Consider the following 17373-nt stretch of genomic DNA (forward strand, 5'->3'; position numbering starts at 1 on the left):
TCAAAGAAAAAACTTGAACATTTTAGCGTTGAACGTCTCGCTTCTTTTGAAACCAGATATCACATGTGAGAGATGGACCCAACTAAAAATGTTCGCTAGTTAATCACAAGTTAGCCTCACTCGAAACCATTCCCTGTTTTGTCATCACTTTGAGTCCAAATAGGACCACATTCAAAATAATGAACTTTATATTCTATTAAATATACTATAAAACGACATACTGAGACAACTAACACATGAGGAGAGTGTTTATTGAGGCACTTCAGTTGCACAAACAGAGGAGTAGCCCCCTGCTGGCCATTGCAAAAATGCACATTACAGGATTCACTTTCCCAATGGAGGATTTGCTTCTTTTATGTACAGTTGAAAATCAACCTTAAGCTATAGCTAGGCATTAATCATTAATTAGAACATCTACAATCATCTTGTACTCGTAAACTAATAATGAGGAAACTAGTGACTCTAATTGTATCACTGTTATACTTTCATTTTTTTTGATAAAGAAAAAAATAACAGACATGATCATTAAATGATCCTGAGAAACAATGTCCAATTATTGTTAATATGAGTTTTTAGGGCCATTCAAAATCACTTCTCAAGTATCCAGGGATATTACCTCTTAAGCCTCTCTTTGGAGAAATCCCCAGCAGTGAGGTTTATGATAGGAGAAATATTCTGCAGAAAAACAAAACAAAACTAGTGTTCAGCTGCCAAGTGTTTCCAACATCATGAACAAACTAACACTCAGTTTGCTGAATCAGATGCTTTACACCAGATTTGGAGCCATCACACTTTCAAGCTTGTCTGACTATCAGCTCCTGTGATGCAACAAGTATGAGTGTGTGTGAGAGCCAGTCGTAATTGCCAAGCCCTTGGGTTTCAGGTCACAGTCAGTCATGATCTTACCAAAGTCTTTTTTAGAATATTTATTATATAATTGAATGCATCTGGTGTTACTCAGTATATAAATAGCGATGCAATAGCGATGATGGTTATGATGGTCAGAGACAGGCCGCTCAATGGTCTCTTCCGAAGCTAAAGCCAAAATACAGCAGTGGCATGCTTTATTGTGTACATTTAAGCATCGGTTAAAATAGGAAGTTAAACGGGATAACTATTTTCCTTCTCTGCCACTTCCTTACCCTTTTGGCTCAGTGCTGTGACATCACCTGTGGGGGAGGGACAAAGTGAAATTTCCTTAGAATGGAGGACAGCAGAGTTGAGGCAGAAGCAGCAACAAATGCTTTGAGTGTGCTGAAAAAGACATTAAAAGGAGAAAAAAAGCAAGAAAGGAAGAAACTAGAGACTGGTTGCCTGGTTATTCGTGACAGTGCTTGTGGCCATGACAATGACGATGATGAGGCGGTTAAAGTACAGTGCGAAACCCCGAGTCACACCACATTTCGTTCTTGCATGCATTTAATGTGCCTCGGTGGTCAGCTTCATCAGTCGCTGTTTGCTTTTGTCCCACTGACACCACAACGGCGACAGAGCCGGGTCTGCTCCTTTAAACGAGCCTTTGCGCATAGCCTTCGAATCACCACAACTGCATCAGTGCTGGCTGGGTTGCCTAGCAACTGGACAGCACAGAGATCCCTGAAGAAAACCTCTTCCTCTGTATAAAACACAAGCTCGTGTGATTCTCCGATTGTGGTGTGCGCGTGTTGCCAATTTCCCAGTGTTTATGTTACTAATACGGGGGGGAAAACATGCTGAAGAGGAATGAAATAAATAAATAAATTCGACGTGCGTGTTTCCATGCCGTAGGTGCGCTCGCGAGTGTGCCCGCATGCATGACTTGTGTGTGGGTGAGCGCCTTCATGCGTAAGTGCGCGTGTTTCAGAAATGTGGCAAAGTGGAAGAAACGCACGGAAACGCACCGGCACACACTTCCAGCATCCTAATGGGCTTCAGAGAGACAATTCAGCGCATGAACAGCCTGTCGCTAAGGAATTCACCTTAGGTGTCCCCCTCCCTCCTCACCCCTTAGTAGGATATTTTATTTTATTTTAAAAGCAGAGATCCAAAAAGAAAAGAAAAGAAAAAACAGAAAGAAAACACAGGAGACGAGATTCCCTCATCATATCTCTTTGGTCATTGGTTCGGTGTTTCCAGGAGAAGACCACCGGACCCTAATAACGTATTCAAACGCCATTTAACGCCGGGCAGCGGAGGCAAGTGGACTTTTCGAATAGGTTTGCGTCTTTAACATGTAGGCTAATCCGACGTTGTGACACATTGCATTTGGCGTATCGGGGGGGGGGCATCCATATTTCTCGGCATCTAATTTTTTTCTCCACCAGAGGAGTGATATAGCTTGCTCTGACGTCTGCATCAGATATTACCCAGTGCTTTTTCAATGTGCATTTTCCCCTCAGTGACTTTGCGCTGATCTACATCATCATCATCAGCAGCAGCAACAACAGAGGGGGAAGACAAAAAAAAAGAAAAGAAGCGGGGGAATGAAGATTTAATTTTTTTCTTTTCTTTTCTTTCTTTTTTTTTGTAATACAAACCCACCGCTCCCCTCCAGACGACGCGCGTTTCCAAGCTCAAACAAATATCTTTTAACAACATCACGTTGTGGAATAGTCTGGCGCCAGAGCATCGCTGGAACCATGCCTCATCTGCAGATTTGGACTGGGAAATTTCATCCACCAATTTGATCGTCAAGAGGCTGCTGCTCAGTCACTCATGCCCGTGTTTGTTTGGTTTGTGTTTTTTTAAGGGGGAAGAACACTTGTCATCACTTTTTAAAAGTATTAGGTATGCCGTTTTTTGAGCAAGATGTCTGATCTTCTGGTGTTGGTCGAGGGGCTCTGTGACCTGCACGGATTTCCATAGCCGGGGAAGAAGCAGCGGGGGCCAATTACCAGATTTTTTCTTTCTTTTCTTTTTCTTTTTACCCCCATCCCTAAAGCATATTTTAATGAAGACATCGCATGCATAGATGTAGGCTAGTTTATTCGGCATTTTTAAAAGGCAATTATTTTTTGATTGCCGATTTTTACTTTGTGCATTTTCGGGAGGACCACTGGACCGGTTGGATTATAGGAACTATATAGAAGGATTTGTGGAGATGTTGGGTCGCCAAGAAGATAAATTATGTGGAATTTTCTCTGCTCTGGCGGCTTTGTCCTTCGTATGCTTTGTTCAAAGGTAAGAAAATGTCGCTTGGAAGAAAAAGAAGAAAAGAAATTACGAACTGTCACACCCGTAGACGTGATTACCGGTCAATAAAAGGCTCAGATGTGGCAAATCGCATTAACGGGGTACCCAGGCCTACTTATTAGGGGCATTGCTGCCGATATATGCCCTATTAGACGGCGCTTTGGCGCGCGCGAGCGTAAAAACATGCGCGTGCACAACCAGAAGCCCATTGTGAAACGTAACCTACTCCCGATATCAAAATGGGGATATACGTGTGTGTGTGTGTTGTCTGGGGAGACTGTGTAAAATGACAGCCCTGAGTAGGCACTGTAGGCTTGAGCGACGATTAAGCGATACAATCAATCAGCCGATCATCGATTGATTACGCTGTTCTAAGCAGCTGTCCGCAGCTGTGAACTACAGCACTGTATCCAGCAAGCAAAACCCTTTTAATTTTCAACGCCAACTAATGTTCGTATTCATACTGCTGTCGCCCACTTGCTCCTTTTTGTATATTTATATACGTGTTTCAATCTGATTTTGAGAAGGAATCCTGGCGGGTTGTCATCCTCTGCTGCTCTCCACATAGATGACAGGGTAGCCCTTTAACGTTGCAACGTTTTGTTTTTTTTTTAATTCATGTGCCATGGCTTTTAAATGTTTACACCATTGCCAAATTACTGCACAAGACTTCATGGATAACGTCTCAGTGTCAGTCTCCTGATCAGTTCCGTAGTTGTTTTGATCTTAGAGGAACTGATGTAGCTTTCATCCCTTGTGGCCTACTCCTTTTTCATGGTCTGCAGCAACCTGCAGCTTCCCTTATGAGAGTGAAATGCTCACTGAGAACACTGGGCTGCACCTTTTGACATCTGGTTCCATTACAATAGTCTGACCCAAGCAAATGAAAGGGTTTGATTTTTGCAGATTCCCTCATGATGCTGTCAGGTGTCAAACCCTCCGGCCCTGCAACTGCCCAGCTTGATGAACAGCTGCACTGCCTATGAGCTAATTGAACAGTGATTCCCTGACTGAGCCGTGGGCAGTAGTGCTCCTGCCATACCAAGGGAGCAATTTACCCCCCTCACACACGCACGCATGCACACCCTCCCTCTACACTCATTCAGCCCCTTCCTTGTAATAGGGAACCTCAGCTGGAGAGCTGCTCTCTGCTAGGTGATGCAGGTCATGGCACCAATGTTATAGATGCCACTCAGACTAGAGTGGACTATGCAGTTCCTCCTGGGAGAGGTGGTCTGTCAGACTGATGAGGCCCGTGCTTCTGACGGCACGATGGGAGGCTTTTTGCTATAACCTCGTGCTTATTAAAACACACGCCACTGAATCATGCTGGGCTTTTAGCTGATGGCGAGCCAAATAAACTGTGACGTTGTTACACTTAACACCATTGTTTCTGAAGGACTGGCATCAATATAAAACGTTTGACAGGTGCACCATCATTGCACCCCCTCAACCGATTTGATGAATATGCTGTAGGTGGGACAGAGGGGGATAATGCACAATGCAAAGCACGTTTTTCATGCATTTCCAGTTATGATACAAACATCGGATTGTTTTAACATTTTATCAGGTGCACCTCAGAGTAACACAGAAAATAAAAAAGCATCTGCATGGATTTAATTCTTTGCAGTGCTATTTTCTTTGCGTTTTGATTAAATCTGGAGTCTGGTAGTGAAATAATGTTTACTTTGAAGGACGTGGGATGCACGCGTGGATGGGATTATTTGTATGCGAGGTGTTGTTTAACATCCAAAGTCCCCTTCTGCCCTTTTGCTAACACCTTATCAGGGCTTCCTTTTCAAATGTGACATTTGAAAAGGAATATAGAGTATGTGCAGCACAGTTTTCAGGCTACTATCACTCAGCAGGTGTGCTGCAGAGATGCGTAATGTTTGTGATAAAAGTATTGGACACTTCCGCTTTTGCTGCTTAAAAATGCCTCTTGGATTTTCACCTCCCCTCCAGCTCCTCCATTGGAAGCGCCGGCATGTCTGTGGCCAAGACCACCGTGGACAAGTTGCTGAAGGGATATGACATCCGTTTAAGGCCTGATTTTGGAGGTACGTGTCATGATTACATCTGTTTATGGGTCGAGGGTCTTAACAATTCAAGGTTTGGTCATGATGATATCTACGAGTCATCCCTAAGCCGAGAGCTGCCGAAGAGTTGGCCTGTGGCAAAAAAAAAAAGAAATGGGGATGAGCTTTGAAGTGACTGCTACCATGTCATTACTATGCATCTATCCACATAATCGAAGATGGCTGCTCCTCTAGAAGTAGGGCATACATGGAGACGAGCCGTCAAACGCTATGTCTTTTAAAATCTGGTAGACTGAATGCACTGATTTTCAATACTTTTCTGAATGCACTTCTGATTAGAGATGTTTTATGGCCTCTGCGTTGCACATTACGCCATACATTTGGCCCATTAACTTTTACTGGAAATTATGCATTTGCTCATTACAATAATGTTTGCTTTTATGATTCTTTAAAGTATACAACACGGAGGACAACTCGTTCTTGTTTGCTACGTAGAGTGATTGTTTTACTGAAGCTATTTAACTAAAGCAGAAGTATGAAAATAGCTGGACAATCTATATTAATTTGTTGGTACTTTAATAGGTAATTTGTTGGGTCTCTTTTGTGCAAAATGAAGGTTTGGGGAAAAAAATCAATAAGAATTAAAGCTTTTCTTTTGCAAATTAAGTAGATCATGTGTACTTACAATGTACAGGATGAAAAGCCAGTGGTTGGTTTCCTTTTGACATTTAAGTTATTGAGATAACATAAAGTTAACATTTCCAGCTGTGGCAGCGTTGCTTTTGTTTTGCTGTAAAAAATGTTCAGGGTTGTAGATTTGATTGAATTTCATTTCAAATGTAAACAGACATACATTTGCATACATTTAGGAGGCTTATTTGGCTGATAGTGGTTCTCTTTAACATACATGATCTAAATTACGCTTATTAAATAGATGCACACTGTTCACCAGTACCTTTTTTTAAATATGCTGCAGGCTGCAGCTTGTCAGCCCTGTGACTACACTACACTTGATGAGAATGAGAGCAAGCAGTGAAAAACATATAGCAGGTGTGCCTCCTCATATAACCTTCGTCTGGTTGGCTGCTCTGATGAAGGCTTATGTGCCAAGATGCGTTAGGCTGATGTTAGCTATTGTAACAAAACAAAAAAAACCAAACACACAAACAAAAAAAGAAAAGAAAAGAAAAGAATTTTTTTTTTTAAAATATGCTATGTTATAGTTGAGGTTAGGTCTTTGTTCTGTGTTTTGGAGTGCTGCCATTCCAGAGTTGTTTCAAAGACTCAGTGAAAGGAAATAAGACAAAGCAGCAACGAAATGCCATTTTCACTTTGCTTCCGACTGTTGAAACAAGCTCGTTATGCCTAGCAGTAGTTTTGGACATTGCACATTTCATTTTAGTTTTGCAGCCAATTTCAGTTGGGATATTATCACCCAGCAAGACCCAGCCCCGTTTGACAATATTAAATATCACTCAAATACAAACAAATGTTTCAAAGTCAATGTTTCTGCAACAGATTCACACATTCCTCGGTCCCATTTATGTAGCGCCATAGCTGTGTAGCTGGTGCTTGCAAATGCCAAGTCTATTGTGTTTTCTCTCTGGCGTTTTAATTTGTGCTTTCATGACAGTTGGCAGCAATTTGAAGAGTGTTTCGGGTCTGAACTCATCCTTATTGTCCCGCTCACCAGCAACAGTTTTGTAGCTCACCAGTTCCGCCATTCAAAGCAGACAAAAGAATTAAATGTGACCAAGAACTGTTGAATCTGTGTAGCGTTTTTGCTGTTGTTAAAGGTCAGAAAAGACAAAAAACGCTGGATTCGGCATGTCGAATTGGCAAGCAAGCAACAATCACTTTACTTCGCCATAATGACTTACATAATATATAAAAACACAATGCCATAATTCCCATCGCATATCTCTTGTGGGTGAATTACCAAAGTATGTATTAAATATCAGAATATAATCAGGAATTTTGTGCATAGATTTTGAATAAAAATAAAGGTTTCTGTTCCGAAATGTTCAATGTTAAGAAGATATAGGCAGCGTTTTGTGTTATGTGAATGATTTCATTTTTGTGCAGCTGAGAAATCAGCAATGTTTTAAATTAATAAACAAATGGATTAACACTGCAGCATCCTCTTTTATCTCTATATTACCATCAATTCAAGTAATTGCCTTGATTTCTGGTTCGACATTGAATGATATTAAATATCTATGTTGATATTGATTGCCTAAAGATTTGTTAGTCACAGGCTGCTATTCTGTAGCAAGCTGCGAATGTGTTGGAGTAAGTAGAGCAAGTTTTAAGGAGTGAGTATCCCAGGCAGGGAGTAGCTGTGCTTTACCCTCGGGCCAGAGAGCTGTAGTCCATCATGTCTTGATATTTCCAACATCACTCAGCTGCTTCTGCTGTGCTACTGCTGCTGATGACCTTCAGCACTGGAGATTCAAGAAGGAGGATTTTAATTTGGCACAATGCAGGACAGTGAGTGTGATTGCTATCGGCCTGGCCAACACCCATATTAGAAGTAAAGATCAGCCCAGAGGTGTATGTTGGTGGAAAACGCTTGTGCACTGAGTGGTCAGAAACAGGACGATGATGCGTGATATTATTCAGATCGTTTATTTAAATGGAAAGTCCACTCTGCAGTCATTCCATTTGAACAGTGCTCTCCTCTTCCCATTGATCTGTGAACCGACTGGAATTAAAGATAATAGCTCAACAGTCCCAAATTACTTCTATACTATCATGATATTGGTTGAATTACTATTACTGTTTTTCAATTTTGCAGAAAAAACAGTTTGATTAGTGATCTCTTGCAAAAAGGGTGTGCGTGTCTTCTCTTTGGATTGTAGTCCTCGGTTGTAACCGCCTAACAAACCGCCCATGGTAACAGTGCTGATTTTTCGATCGCAATTCTGAATGATGCATTACATTGATTTAAATTCAGCCAGCGCATTGCAGACCTGGTAAAGAAAGAATCACTTTTTAAGCACAGCAATATTTTTTTAAACACATTTGCTCTTTTTGAATCAGTTGTGTTTTCATACCAATGCAATTGCTGCTACTCAATCCAGGACCTGATTGTACGGAAATCTGTGTCTTGTATTAAAAAAACAAAACACTCACAAGTTACCAAAAAATGGACGGTTGGTTGATCGTGTCGCTGCTCAGCTGCATTTCACAGCGTCTGCCACCAGTACTTGCTTATTTGCTGCATTGATGCTGATGAGGTCTATCTTTTCCCACTTAATGTTGAATTATAAAGAAATAAGGATGAAACATAGTTTTAATGACATTAAATGATTCTAACTAGCTTGAACTAAGCAGCAAATGGTGCATTCAAATGCTTTTCTTAAAATGTGCTCATTCCATGAGAACTTTCCAGCATACTGAGCATACTGAAAAGTGTTGTGTGGACTTGTTTAGGTGTGTTGTTCATGTAAGGCAGATGACTCACAGTGATGTATGACAGTGTCTTACAATTAATCGGAAAATAGTGGATTTTGGGAATATGCCCAATTTGGGGATACTAGTAAATCTGCAAAGAGAATCAAAGCTTGAACACATACTAAATGGAAAATAGGACACACTAAGGAGACTATAGATTTTAAAAGTTCACAGACATTGTAGGGAGTAAGAGCAACCACTGCAGCAGTAAGCTTTATTAGTTATTGGAGCACAGTGGTGCTGGTCATGTGTTTAATGATATTTTCTAAAACTGGTAGGTCTTTATCATGATTCAGTGATGATGATGCACCTTCTGTTGGGGTAGTCCCTGTCTTTGATTTCATAGAAATATTTGTTGGGAAATTCAAGGTAACTGCAAAAATACTAGAAATAGTCATGGAGGGCTTTGGTTGACTATATATGTTTTGGGTTATTACATTTGAAAGAGATGTATGTTATCATAAGAATGAGGGGGTTTAAAAGAAATCTTTTCTTCTATTCATAATGAAATAAAGAAATATTGGAAATTGAATATTTTTTCCACTTTCGTATTTAACCACAGGTACAAGAATCAGATCCAGAACATGTAACATTTACACTCGTCTACTGTTCCACAACCATCCCATTTGACAAATCTGATAAACGATTTAGTACTCTGTCGAGAGGAGCAGGGGCTGTGGATGCACATGCATTTATTTTTCAAATCCATAAGCCGGTTAAGCTTGTTGAAGACTTGCAATTGTTACAATTACCTAAAATGATTTGCACTTTTTTTAACTGCAGCGCCAGACTTCATCTTAATATACAGATAGTAATTTCTTTGTCTAGTACATGTTATTATGAGTGATCAGTTGATCTTTGAGAGTCTTAAGTCTTTCTCAGGTAACAGTGCATTTAGCGTCTATGTTTTCACTCTTTCAGAGTAGCTTGTAACATCAAAATCTACACAAGAAGGAGAACCAAAATGGCTCCAAAGCAGCCTCACTGGCAAAGCATTCTGTAGACAGATATGCTTCCTTAAGCTAGCAATATTTTATCATTGCAGGTTTTGTTCGGGTGCAACCACTCAACACATGCCAATCGTATGCTACAGAATGCCAACACTCTTGAAATTGGCCGCATGTTATCAAGCGAATCAAAGAGTAATCTCGCAGACTGGAACTCTGAGCCAGTGGAGTGAAGTAACTCATCAGTAAGATCACCTGCTGGGGAAAACAGACAGTTGACTCTCCATGGCACATGGTCGGCTGCTCTTGACCAAGTGTTTTTGACAGTAAGCCCCATTTTTCAGTGAACACGGGAAGCTCTGCTGCAAGGTATTCCTCATGCGCCTCTGCACCTTGACAGCATTTTGATTATATAGGTTACAATGGCAAAGCCCCTTGGAAACCATGGGGCAGGTGCTGAAGAGCCAAAGAGTCTGTGTCATGCCTGAAAAAAGGCAATAGATCAGGTACCTAGTAAATAATCACAGTGGACTTGTAACTGGTAAAGGTTCATTGTAGAAAATTGCAGCTATCAAGAAGACCACTGGTCTCAAGATACTTGTTGGGCGCAAGGTATTTTTGCACATGGTAAAGTACTCTGGCGAGTTTTGAGATTGTTTTTTCCTGCAGTTGACCCCACAATACTACCAGGTTCACAAAGAAATGAAGTATAAATAGGGCCCAGAGAACTTACAGAACTCATTGCTTTACATTCAGTATACCTGCTAGATTATTATCATAAGCTGTAGACATCATTTTAAAAACAAAGGTCAGCATGTCTAAGAACAGACATTCATGCTATGGTGTGTAAAATATCTGAGTATGAGAACATTCAATTTATACTGTGCATAATGTACTATGCAAAAATCTTGTGGGTGCAATATGGATGCAAATATGGTCCAGAATGGTTGCACCTCTCTTGCATCTAATGACAAGTGTCAAATTTCTATCTGAAAGAGCCCGGGAGGTGCCAGACTCTCTCTGCACTCTCTGCTCGACATCTCTCACATTTTGCCAGCGGTGGCAGCACCAGTCCGACAACAATGTATCTGGTACCATGACTGTTGTCAGACATTAGACTTAAAAGGTCACAGTGATGAAGATTAATTTTGGTTATCATCATCTATACTGAGACCTGTGCTGGTTACCATTTTGAATGTATTGAATATATCACCCAGTTGACTGAATTAGCAAACTAGGTAGCGAGTTAGCGAGCAGAGCCACCTGTCAAGCAGAAGACCATTGAATCCTCCAATCACTTTCTGCTGGCTGCAACAATGTTAAGACAGCAATAGACCACTTCCTTATTGCAGCCTTTTCATGTACACATTTTGATCTCCAGAACTTCTTCTCTTTAGTTGTCCTTTTAGACAACATGATTTTATTGTGAAGAATTGCTCTAATGTGTATGCCGATTGCTATGAAATCCTGATGATTTGGTCTGTTTTGGATGGAAGTCTTATCAATGACATGTTCAAGGTCCAGTCAAAAAGACCTAGAGAATGGTTGATGACTTTCTGGCAACCACCAGTCACAAGGGTTCCACATCAAAAATGTCTCTGTAATTGCTTTGGTCCCTACTAGACTTGTGTGATATGTCTGCCTTGCTGCTGCAGACAAAACATTTCTCTGTTTCCGGTTTTCACATTTCGCAGTTAGTTTCACTACTGCCTTGAGAGTTTGCAGACAAGTGAGGACTTCCTTACAAACTGCAGGCAACCGTGGCAATCTGCTAGTGACCAAAGCAATTAGATCTCTGTTTTCTGTGATGCACTATATACCACTTTGTGACTGATATCACTTCACTACTACTGGTAACCTCTACCAAGCACTCAGCAGTCAACATTTTTTTCCTAATGACCCATGATTGACAGGGGGCCACCAACCATTCTAGGTATTCATGATGGGAGCTTTAGAAATCAATTTTACAGCAATTGCCATCAGCCACTTGCCAACCAACTTGGGAACACACCTTCTTCCCTACCCAGCAGTGGTTGCCAGATTATCACTGACTGGTCTTTAGGCCCATGTGACTGAAGCCCTAGTTTTTTCTCTGCATCTAAGATTTTCTTTTAGAAAACAACTCAACAGCTTTCTTTGTAAGCTAAGACTCTAATTTTAAAAGACAAGTTTGACCAAAGCAAATGAATGCCAAGTAATGTAACTAACTTTAGCTAGCTAGTGAATTAGCAAACAGCTAGTGCAGGGGCTGTAAAGCTTTCTGTCAAGCCGAAACTGAGAAACGTCTGCATCCATCTTCAGGGCTTTGAACTCTCTGAGGTTTCTTTACAGCAAAATGAATGCAGCTCTTCATTACTGCCTGATTTTAGCTCATCTTGTAGAAATTTTATTCTCACAAACATTATCTTTCCTTCTGTGATTTCATTGCGATGCTCAGCATGTTAATACATTCCAGTTTTTTGCCCCTCGCACTCACAATGATTCCTTGCCCCCACAACGCCTTTCCGCTATTCAGTGCATGAGCTAGATCGCCCCCTGTTGCTGACAGGCAGGCGCTATATAGATCAGTCTGGCATATTACTTTCATTAAAGATCCAGTATACACCTTTTTCCTGTTTGTGATTTCATTTCTTTGTCTAATTTGTCGCTGTTACAAATTCTGCAAAATTGCACATCTTCCTTGTTGATTTTATATGTAAATGATTAATTAAGGGAGTGTCTGCATCCCCTTATGGCTAAATCAATCAGGCTTCTGCTTGTGCGTACAATTACTCAACAGCTGAGATTTATAAAAGAGGGTCATGTGTATGCATGGCTTTATAAAACTGACGAAAAGAATGCGCATTCCTGCCTTTACGCATACACAATTTTAGCCATTCGAATGGTTGCTTTTTAAAAAAAGATACCAATGCCTCACAGAATGGATAGGAGACCATGAGGAGATATTCAAGAAGCCAGATTTAAAAAGTGTTCCAGATAGTGTACCCACTCCACCTTTATGAAAGAAAGAAGACTGTTTACAGCTGCTACAATTTATTATACAGTTTACCCCAACATTAGCCTGACCCTTCGCCAGTGTAGCCTGTTGTATGTTGCAACATTGTATGCCGATAAACAGGTGATAAATCAAAGAAGTTACAGAAATTCAGTTTATCTGCAGTTTGAAAACCATGGTTTGTTCATCTCTTCTGCCTTTCTTCTTCCGTCTCACCCTTTTATCTCACCCTTCTCTCATTTACGTAGCCTTGCATGCATGCACACAAAGACACTCAAGTGTGCTCGAGAACTTGCATGTCTCCGCATTAAATCATTTTTTTCTCTGTCAAGTTGTCCGACACTTCAATAAAACTTGACTACAAATGCTGCTTATCTTGGATAACACAGCCAACCTTGGTAGTCATGCACCACAGGCCACACTTTGAATCACGGCTTCTCTGACACATGGCTTTAACGTGTTACACAATGACTTCATCATTTATTATGTAGGTTTTCATAAAAGTGATAGTCCCTAAAAAAAAAAAGTAGTATATGAATTACCCAAACTGTTTCTTAACAGACCTCATAATCAGTCACATAATAAGTTTATAATACTGTTTGGTGGTACCTTGTAGTGACTGTATTTTCTAGCAACAGCAAGAAAACATTTTTTAAGCAAGTCATGATACCGTGCTATCATGTTGGTGACAATATTGTGATACAAGGAAAGTGTGTCTGTCTGTGTATATGCTTATCATGCAGTTTAAAAATGTGACAGTATTATTACCTGCCCGATTTTCCTGCCACCATTTTATATACTGTGATTTTTTTTTCTTTCTTTATTGCAAGTTATTTAACATCATTTACTTTGCCCTGATTTATCTAAAAAATAAAAACAAAACAAAGGACTCAACAAGGAGTACATTTCAATTCAGTTTGATTCAGTGTATATAGTGGCCAGCACGATCTGATATCGTCGTGTTGGTGTTGTTCCCACATCATCATGAAAATGTTGTTCCAGGTTCAACATTGCAAGTGACCAATCAGAATGTTGTGACGTCATACTTTTGCGACTTCGGAAAAAACCGCCGTAAAACAAAAAACTGTACTTAAGCTGCGAGAAACCGCCTCTGTCCGCCGATCAACGGACCCTGACCCTAACCCTGACCCTAACCGTAACCCTTTAATAAACGGTAAGTCGATTTGATATTTTCTTTGCAACATTGGAATTTCATAAATGCACGAATGGCTTGGCGCGCAAAAGAATAACGCCACAACAATGTGATTGGTCACTTGCAATGTTGAACCTGGAACAACATTTTCATGATGATGTGGGAACAACACCAACACGGCGATATCAGATCATCCATAGTGGCCAAGTCACAACAACAGTCGCCTCAATGTGCTTTATATTTTACGACCCCACAATAATACTGAAGGCTCTACAATAGTCATGAATAGAGACTCTGGTTAGGCTAACTTGGGGGAGTCTGTCCTGATATTTGGTTCCTGGGTATTAATTATTGTATCACAAGACAATGTACTGCAATGTTGATTTTTTTTGTCCCATGGTATGGGGATGTAGCCGTACCAGAAACTTAGTAGTTCGTACCAATACCAGTCGAAAAGTGTGTATTTCAGAATAACATAAGGATATTTAGTAGTTTGGATGATGTGGCTGAATTGAAATTCATTTACTTTGAATTACTTTAACAGGTCTGGATTTCATCTCTTAGATGTTTTTCTAAATTCAAAGATGTGAAAAGCATGATGGCATCATTTGCATATAGCCTTTTGCATATCAGTTATAACCCCTTTTTGGCCTTTTTTTTAAAAGTCTAGATCGAAGTACGCTAGTCACTATTTTCCATGTGTAATATGTGCTGTGCAGTGCATAGTGTTTTTGCTCATGTGCATTCTTTTTCTTACATGTCTGGATGGCCTACAGTACTAAAAAAACATGTACATTTTCAGAGTATTGTAGTGAGCATTGGTTTTGGTACTTCCCCTGCACAGAAGCTTTAACCTTTTTTATAAGTCTTATAAGCAAAAAATGTAAAAACAAACTAGAACACTTAAAATAGCAACAATCTTTGATGGATGGATGCATTTTGGGCTACATTACCCCACCATAATCTCAACATAGTTTGAGCCCAGACAGCAAAGGCAGCATGGTTTGAGACTGTCCACTAAAGCTCTTCATCCACTGTAATTTTTAAGTGATGCATTTAAAGATAGTTTGAAATTTGCACTTTTGTTTTTTCATTGCAGTATGCAACCACAGTGTGACTCTAAATAAAACATGAAATTTACAATTTTGACCACTGTGACTCAAATACTGTATTCCAGCTCTCAGGAGAAGCTTATCCTCCTCATTTAATCAGAATTCAAACAATGGAAATAATATAGAGAGATACATTTTGGTAATGATACCGCCACCTATAGGTGTTACGGCATTTTTACAGTTGTAACAAGTTGTTGTTTCTGCAGACGGATCCTTCATTTATCCCCCTCCTACTTACACAGCCATTTTGTCTCTTTGTTCATTAACCTTTTGTGAAAAGAATACTTATCAATAATACTCGACAGATCACCATATGTTCCAGTAAGAGACCTAGCAGAGGTCATGCACTGTGCTAAGAATGGTTTGTACTTTCAGTCAGGAAAAAGGGCATGGTGATCTGACAGTTTCATTCTGGCGAAAACAATTCCCTGTCTTGCTATCAGTGTGAACAAGCTAACAAATGGAAAAACAAACAAACGTCCAGTCAATTGGAGATGATAAGAGGGCCAAGCTCAGCTCATTCACACATTCGTCCTTCTGGAGGACACATTTCAAATCAAGCTGTCATCATCACAGGAATGGGTTTTATGATCTCAGCTTCCACCATTAACACACCATGACAGGTGACATATCACAAATGCTGTAAAGATGTCATTCTTCCCGCAGAGCCGTGACCAAGTGTGGGACATCTCTAGATGACAAAAAAGTGCATTTACTCAATCCAGCACTTCAGATTTTATGGATATACATGGTTAAATATGGTCTGGTGGGCAAATGTTTTTTTAAGGGTTGGCAAAAAGGGTGTTCAAGTTCAAGTGTTGATCACGAAGAGCACTGAGTGAAGTTGAAAGCCCGGCCACTAAATATAGTCAGCAGATGTCCAGGGGGTGTTCTGAGGCAAGCATTTTTCAAATAGTGACTTTGAGATGAGCTTGTAATCATGGAGCGAATGTATTTTTAGATGACCAACCAATGTAGACAATACTTCATCATATCAGAGTAGACTAAAGAAACAAAGAACCAATCCTCTACCTACCTAAACGTTCTTTTAATTAATAGGTTCAAATGGTTACAAATAGAAATCTTTATAAACATCATTAAATGGGGGAAGCTATCAGTGAAAGTGCTTTCCACAGTGTTTAATGTGGTTGCATAAAACGGTAAGTTACGCTACATGGGAATTTAATGGGAAACCACTCAGCAAAGACTTTGAAGGTCTTTATTTGATTAAAATGCACATTTCATCTTCCTGCCTTCATCATGCAACAAACACAGAAATAAGGAGCATTTGAATAGTTAGGAAGGTTTGAAAAAAACAAAACAGGTGTATCTGTCCATCTACCCATTAGGGTTGTTGGGAGACACTGAAGCCTGTTGCAGCAGTCACAGGCTAAGAAGTGAGGTGCACTCTGAACTTGTCACCAGTCCAAGGCTAGTGCAGAGACAGGCTGCTATTCTTGCACTGACATTTAAACCTATGGCAAGTTTAACCAATTAACCTAATGTATTTGGACAGTGGGAAGACAGAGACAGAGTATCGGGAGAGAACCTACATGTGCACAGGGAAGATGTGCCAATTCCACACTGGACCCAGTTTTCAAAAATATTTCAGTCAATAATTCGTTATTTTTATTATTATTATTAGTAGTAGTAGTAGTAGTATTAGCAATCATTATTATTTGACCAAATTGTTTTGGCAGCATGATTTTAGCACAGCACTGGTATAGAGTAGCAAAAAACAAAAGCAAAATAGACAATTAAGTGCCTTGAAGCAACCCATATGGAAAAGAAATAGGAAAAACGTATAAAAGACTTGCATAAGATGTGGTCTACTTCATATAGTGAATCATATAAGGCAGCGGTCCCCAACCTTTTTTGTGCCACGTACCGGTTTATGCCTGACAATATTTTCACGGACCGGCTTTTAAGGTGTCGTGGATAAATCCAACAAAATAAAACTAGTACCGGTACAGAAGAAAAATAAGATTTATTCATAACACACGTGAAAAGACCAAGGAAAACTGAGTTAATGATAAAAACGATAACAAAATAACGCTAAAAACCCTGAAAACCATACATTTCACACCCGAGCCTCAACTCTCGCGGCCCGGTACCAAACTACTCCGGTCCGGGGGTTGGAGACCGCTGATATAAGGCTTATATGATTTACTCAAGAAAGTGGCCACTTTCTCATTACTTTCATATATAGTTTTAGTAAGTATCCAAAACATACAAGTTTCATTTATATAATTTTTCAAGGGATCTTATATCTGTTTTCACTCTTGTATGCTTTTCATACAAGTTTCACACAAGACAGATACAAACTTTATAAGATTTATATATATCTTTTCCATATGGGAAGTGTTGTTGTGATTTGGCGCCATACAAATATAAAATTGAGGTAGGCTGTGATTCAAAGCCAGTCATTGTTCTTAGAAATGTAGAGTGTTCAGTTTCCCATGAAGGATATCTCTATATATATCTCTATATGTATCTCTAT

The 17373-nt window shown here is 39.9% G+C and overlaps 1 protein-coding gene across 2 annotated transcripts in view; it reads left to right on the top strand.

Annotated features, from left to right (window-relative positions):
- The first annotated feature begins 2470 nt into the window (after window positions 1–2470).
- gabrb4 (gamma-aminobutyric acid type A receptor subunit beta4) overlaps window positions 2471–17373 on the top strand; it is a 50259-nt gene continuing 35356 nt past the window's right edge. The window contains exons 1-2 of one of the 2 annotated variants that reach the window (XM_005749573.2): window positions 2471–3159; window positions 5137–5231. In XM_005749573.2, coding sequence (XP_005749630.1) covers window positions 3080–3159; window positions 5137–5231 — 175 coding nt within the window. In that variant the 5' untranslated portion in view covers window positions 2471–3079. Of the gene's footprint in view, window positions 3160–5136; window positions 5232–13757; window positions 13783–17373 lie in introns of those variants that run through there. The other variant, XM_005749574.1, reaches the window with a different exon arrangement.

This window comes from Pundamilia nyererei, unplaced genomic scaffold, assembly GCF_000239375.1.
Source record: "Pundamilia nyererei isolate P.nyererei 1_Seehausen unplaced genomic scaffold, PunNye1.0 scaffold00249, whole genome shotgun sequence".
Taxonomy (NCBI): Eukaryota; Metazoa; Chordata; class Actinopteri; order Cichliformes; family Cichlidae; genus Pundamilia; species Pundamilia nyererei.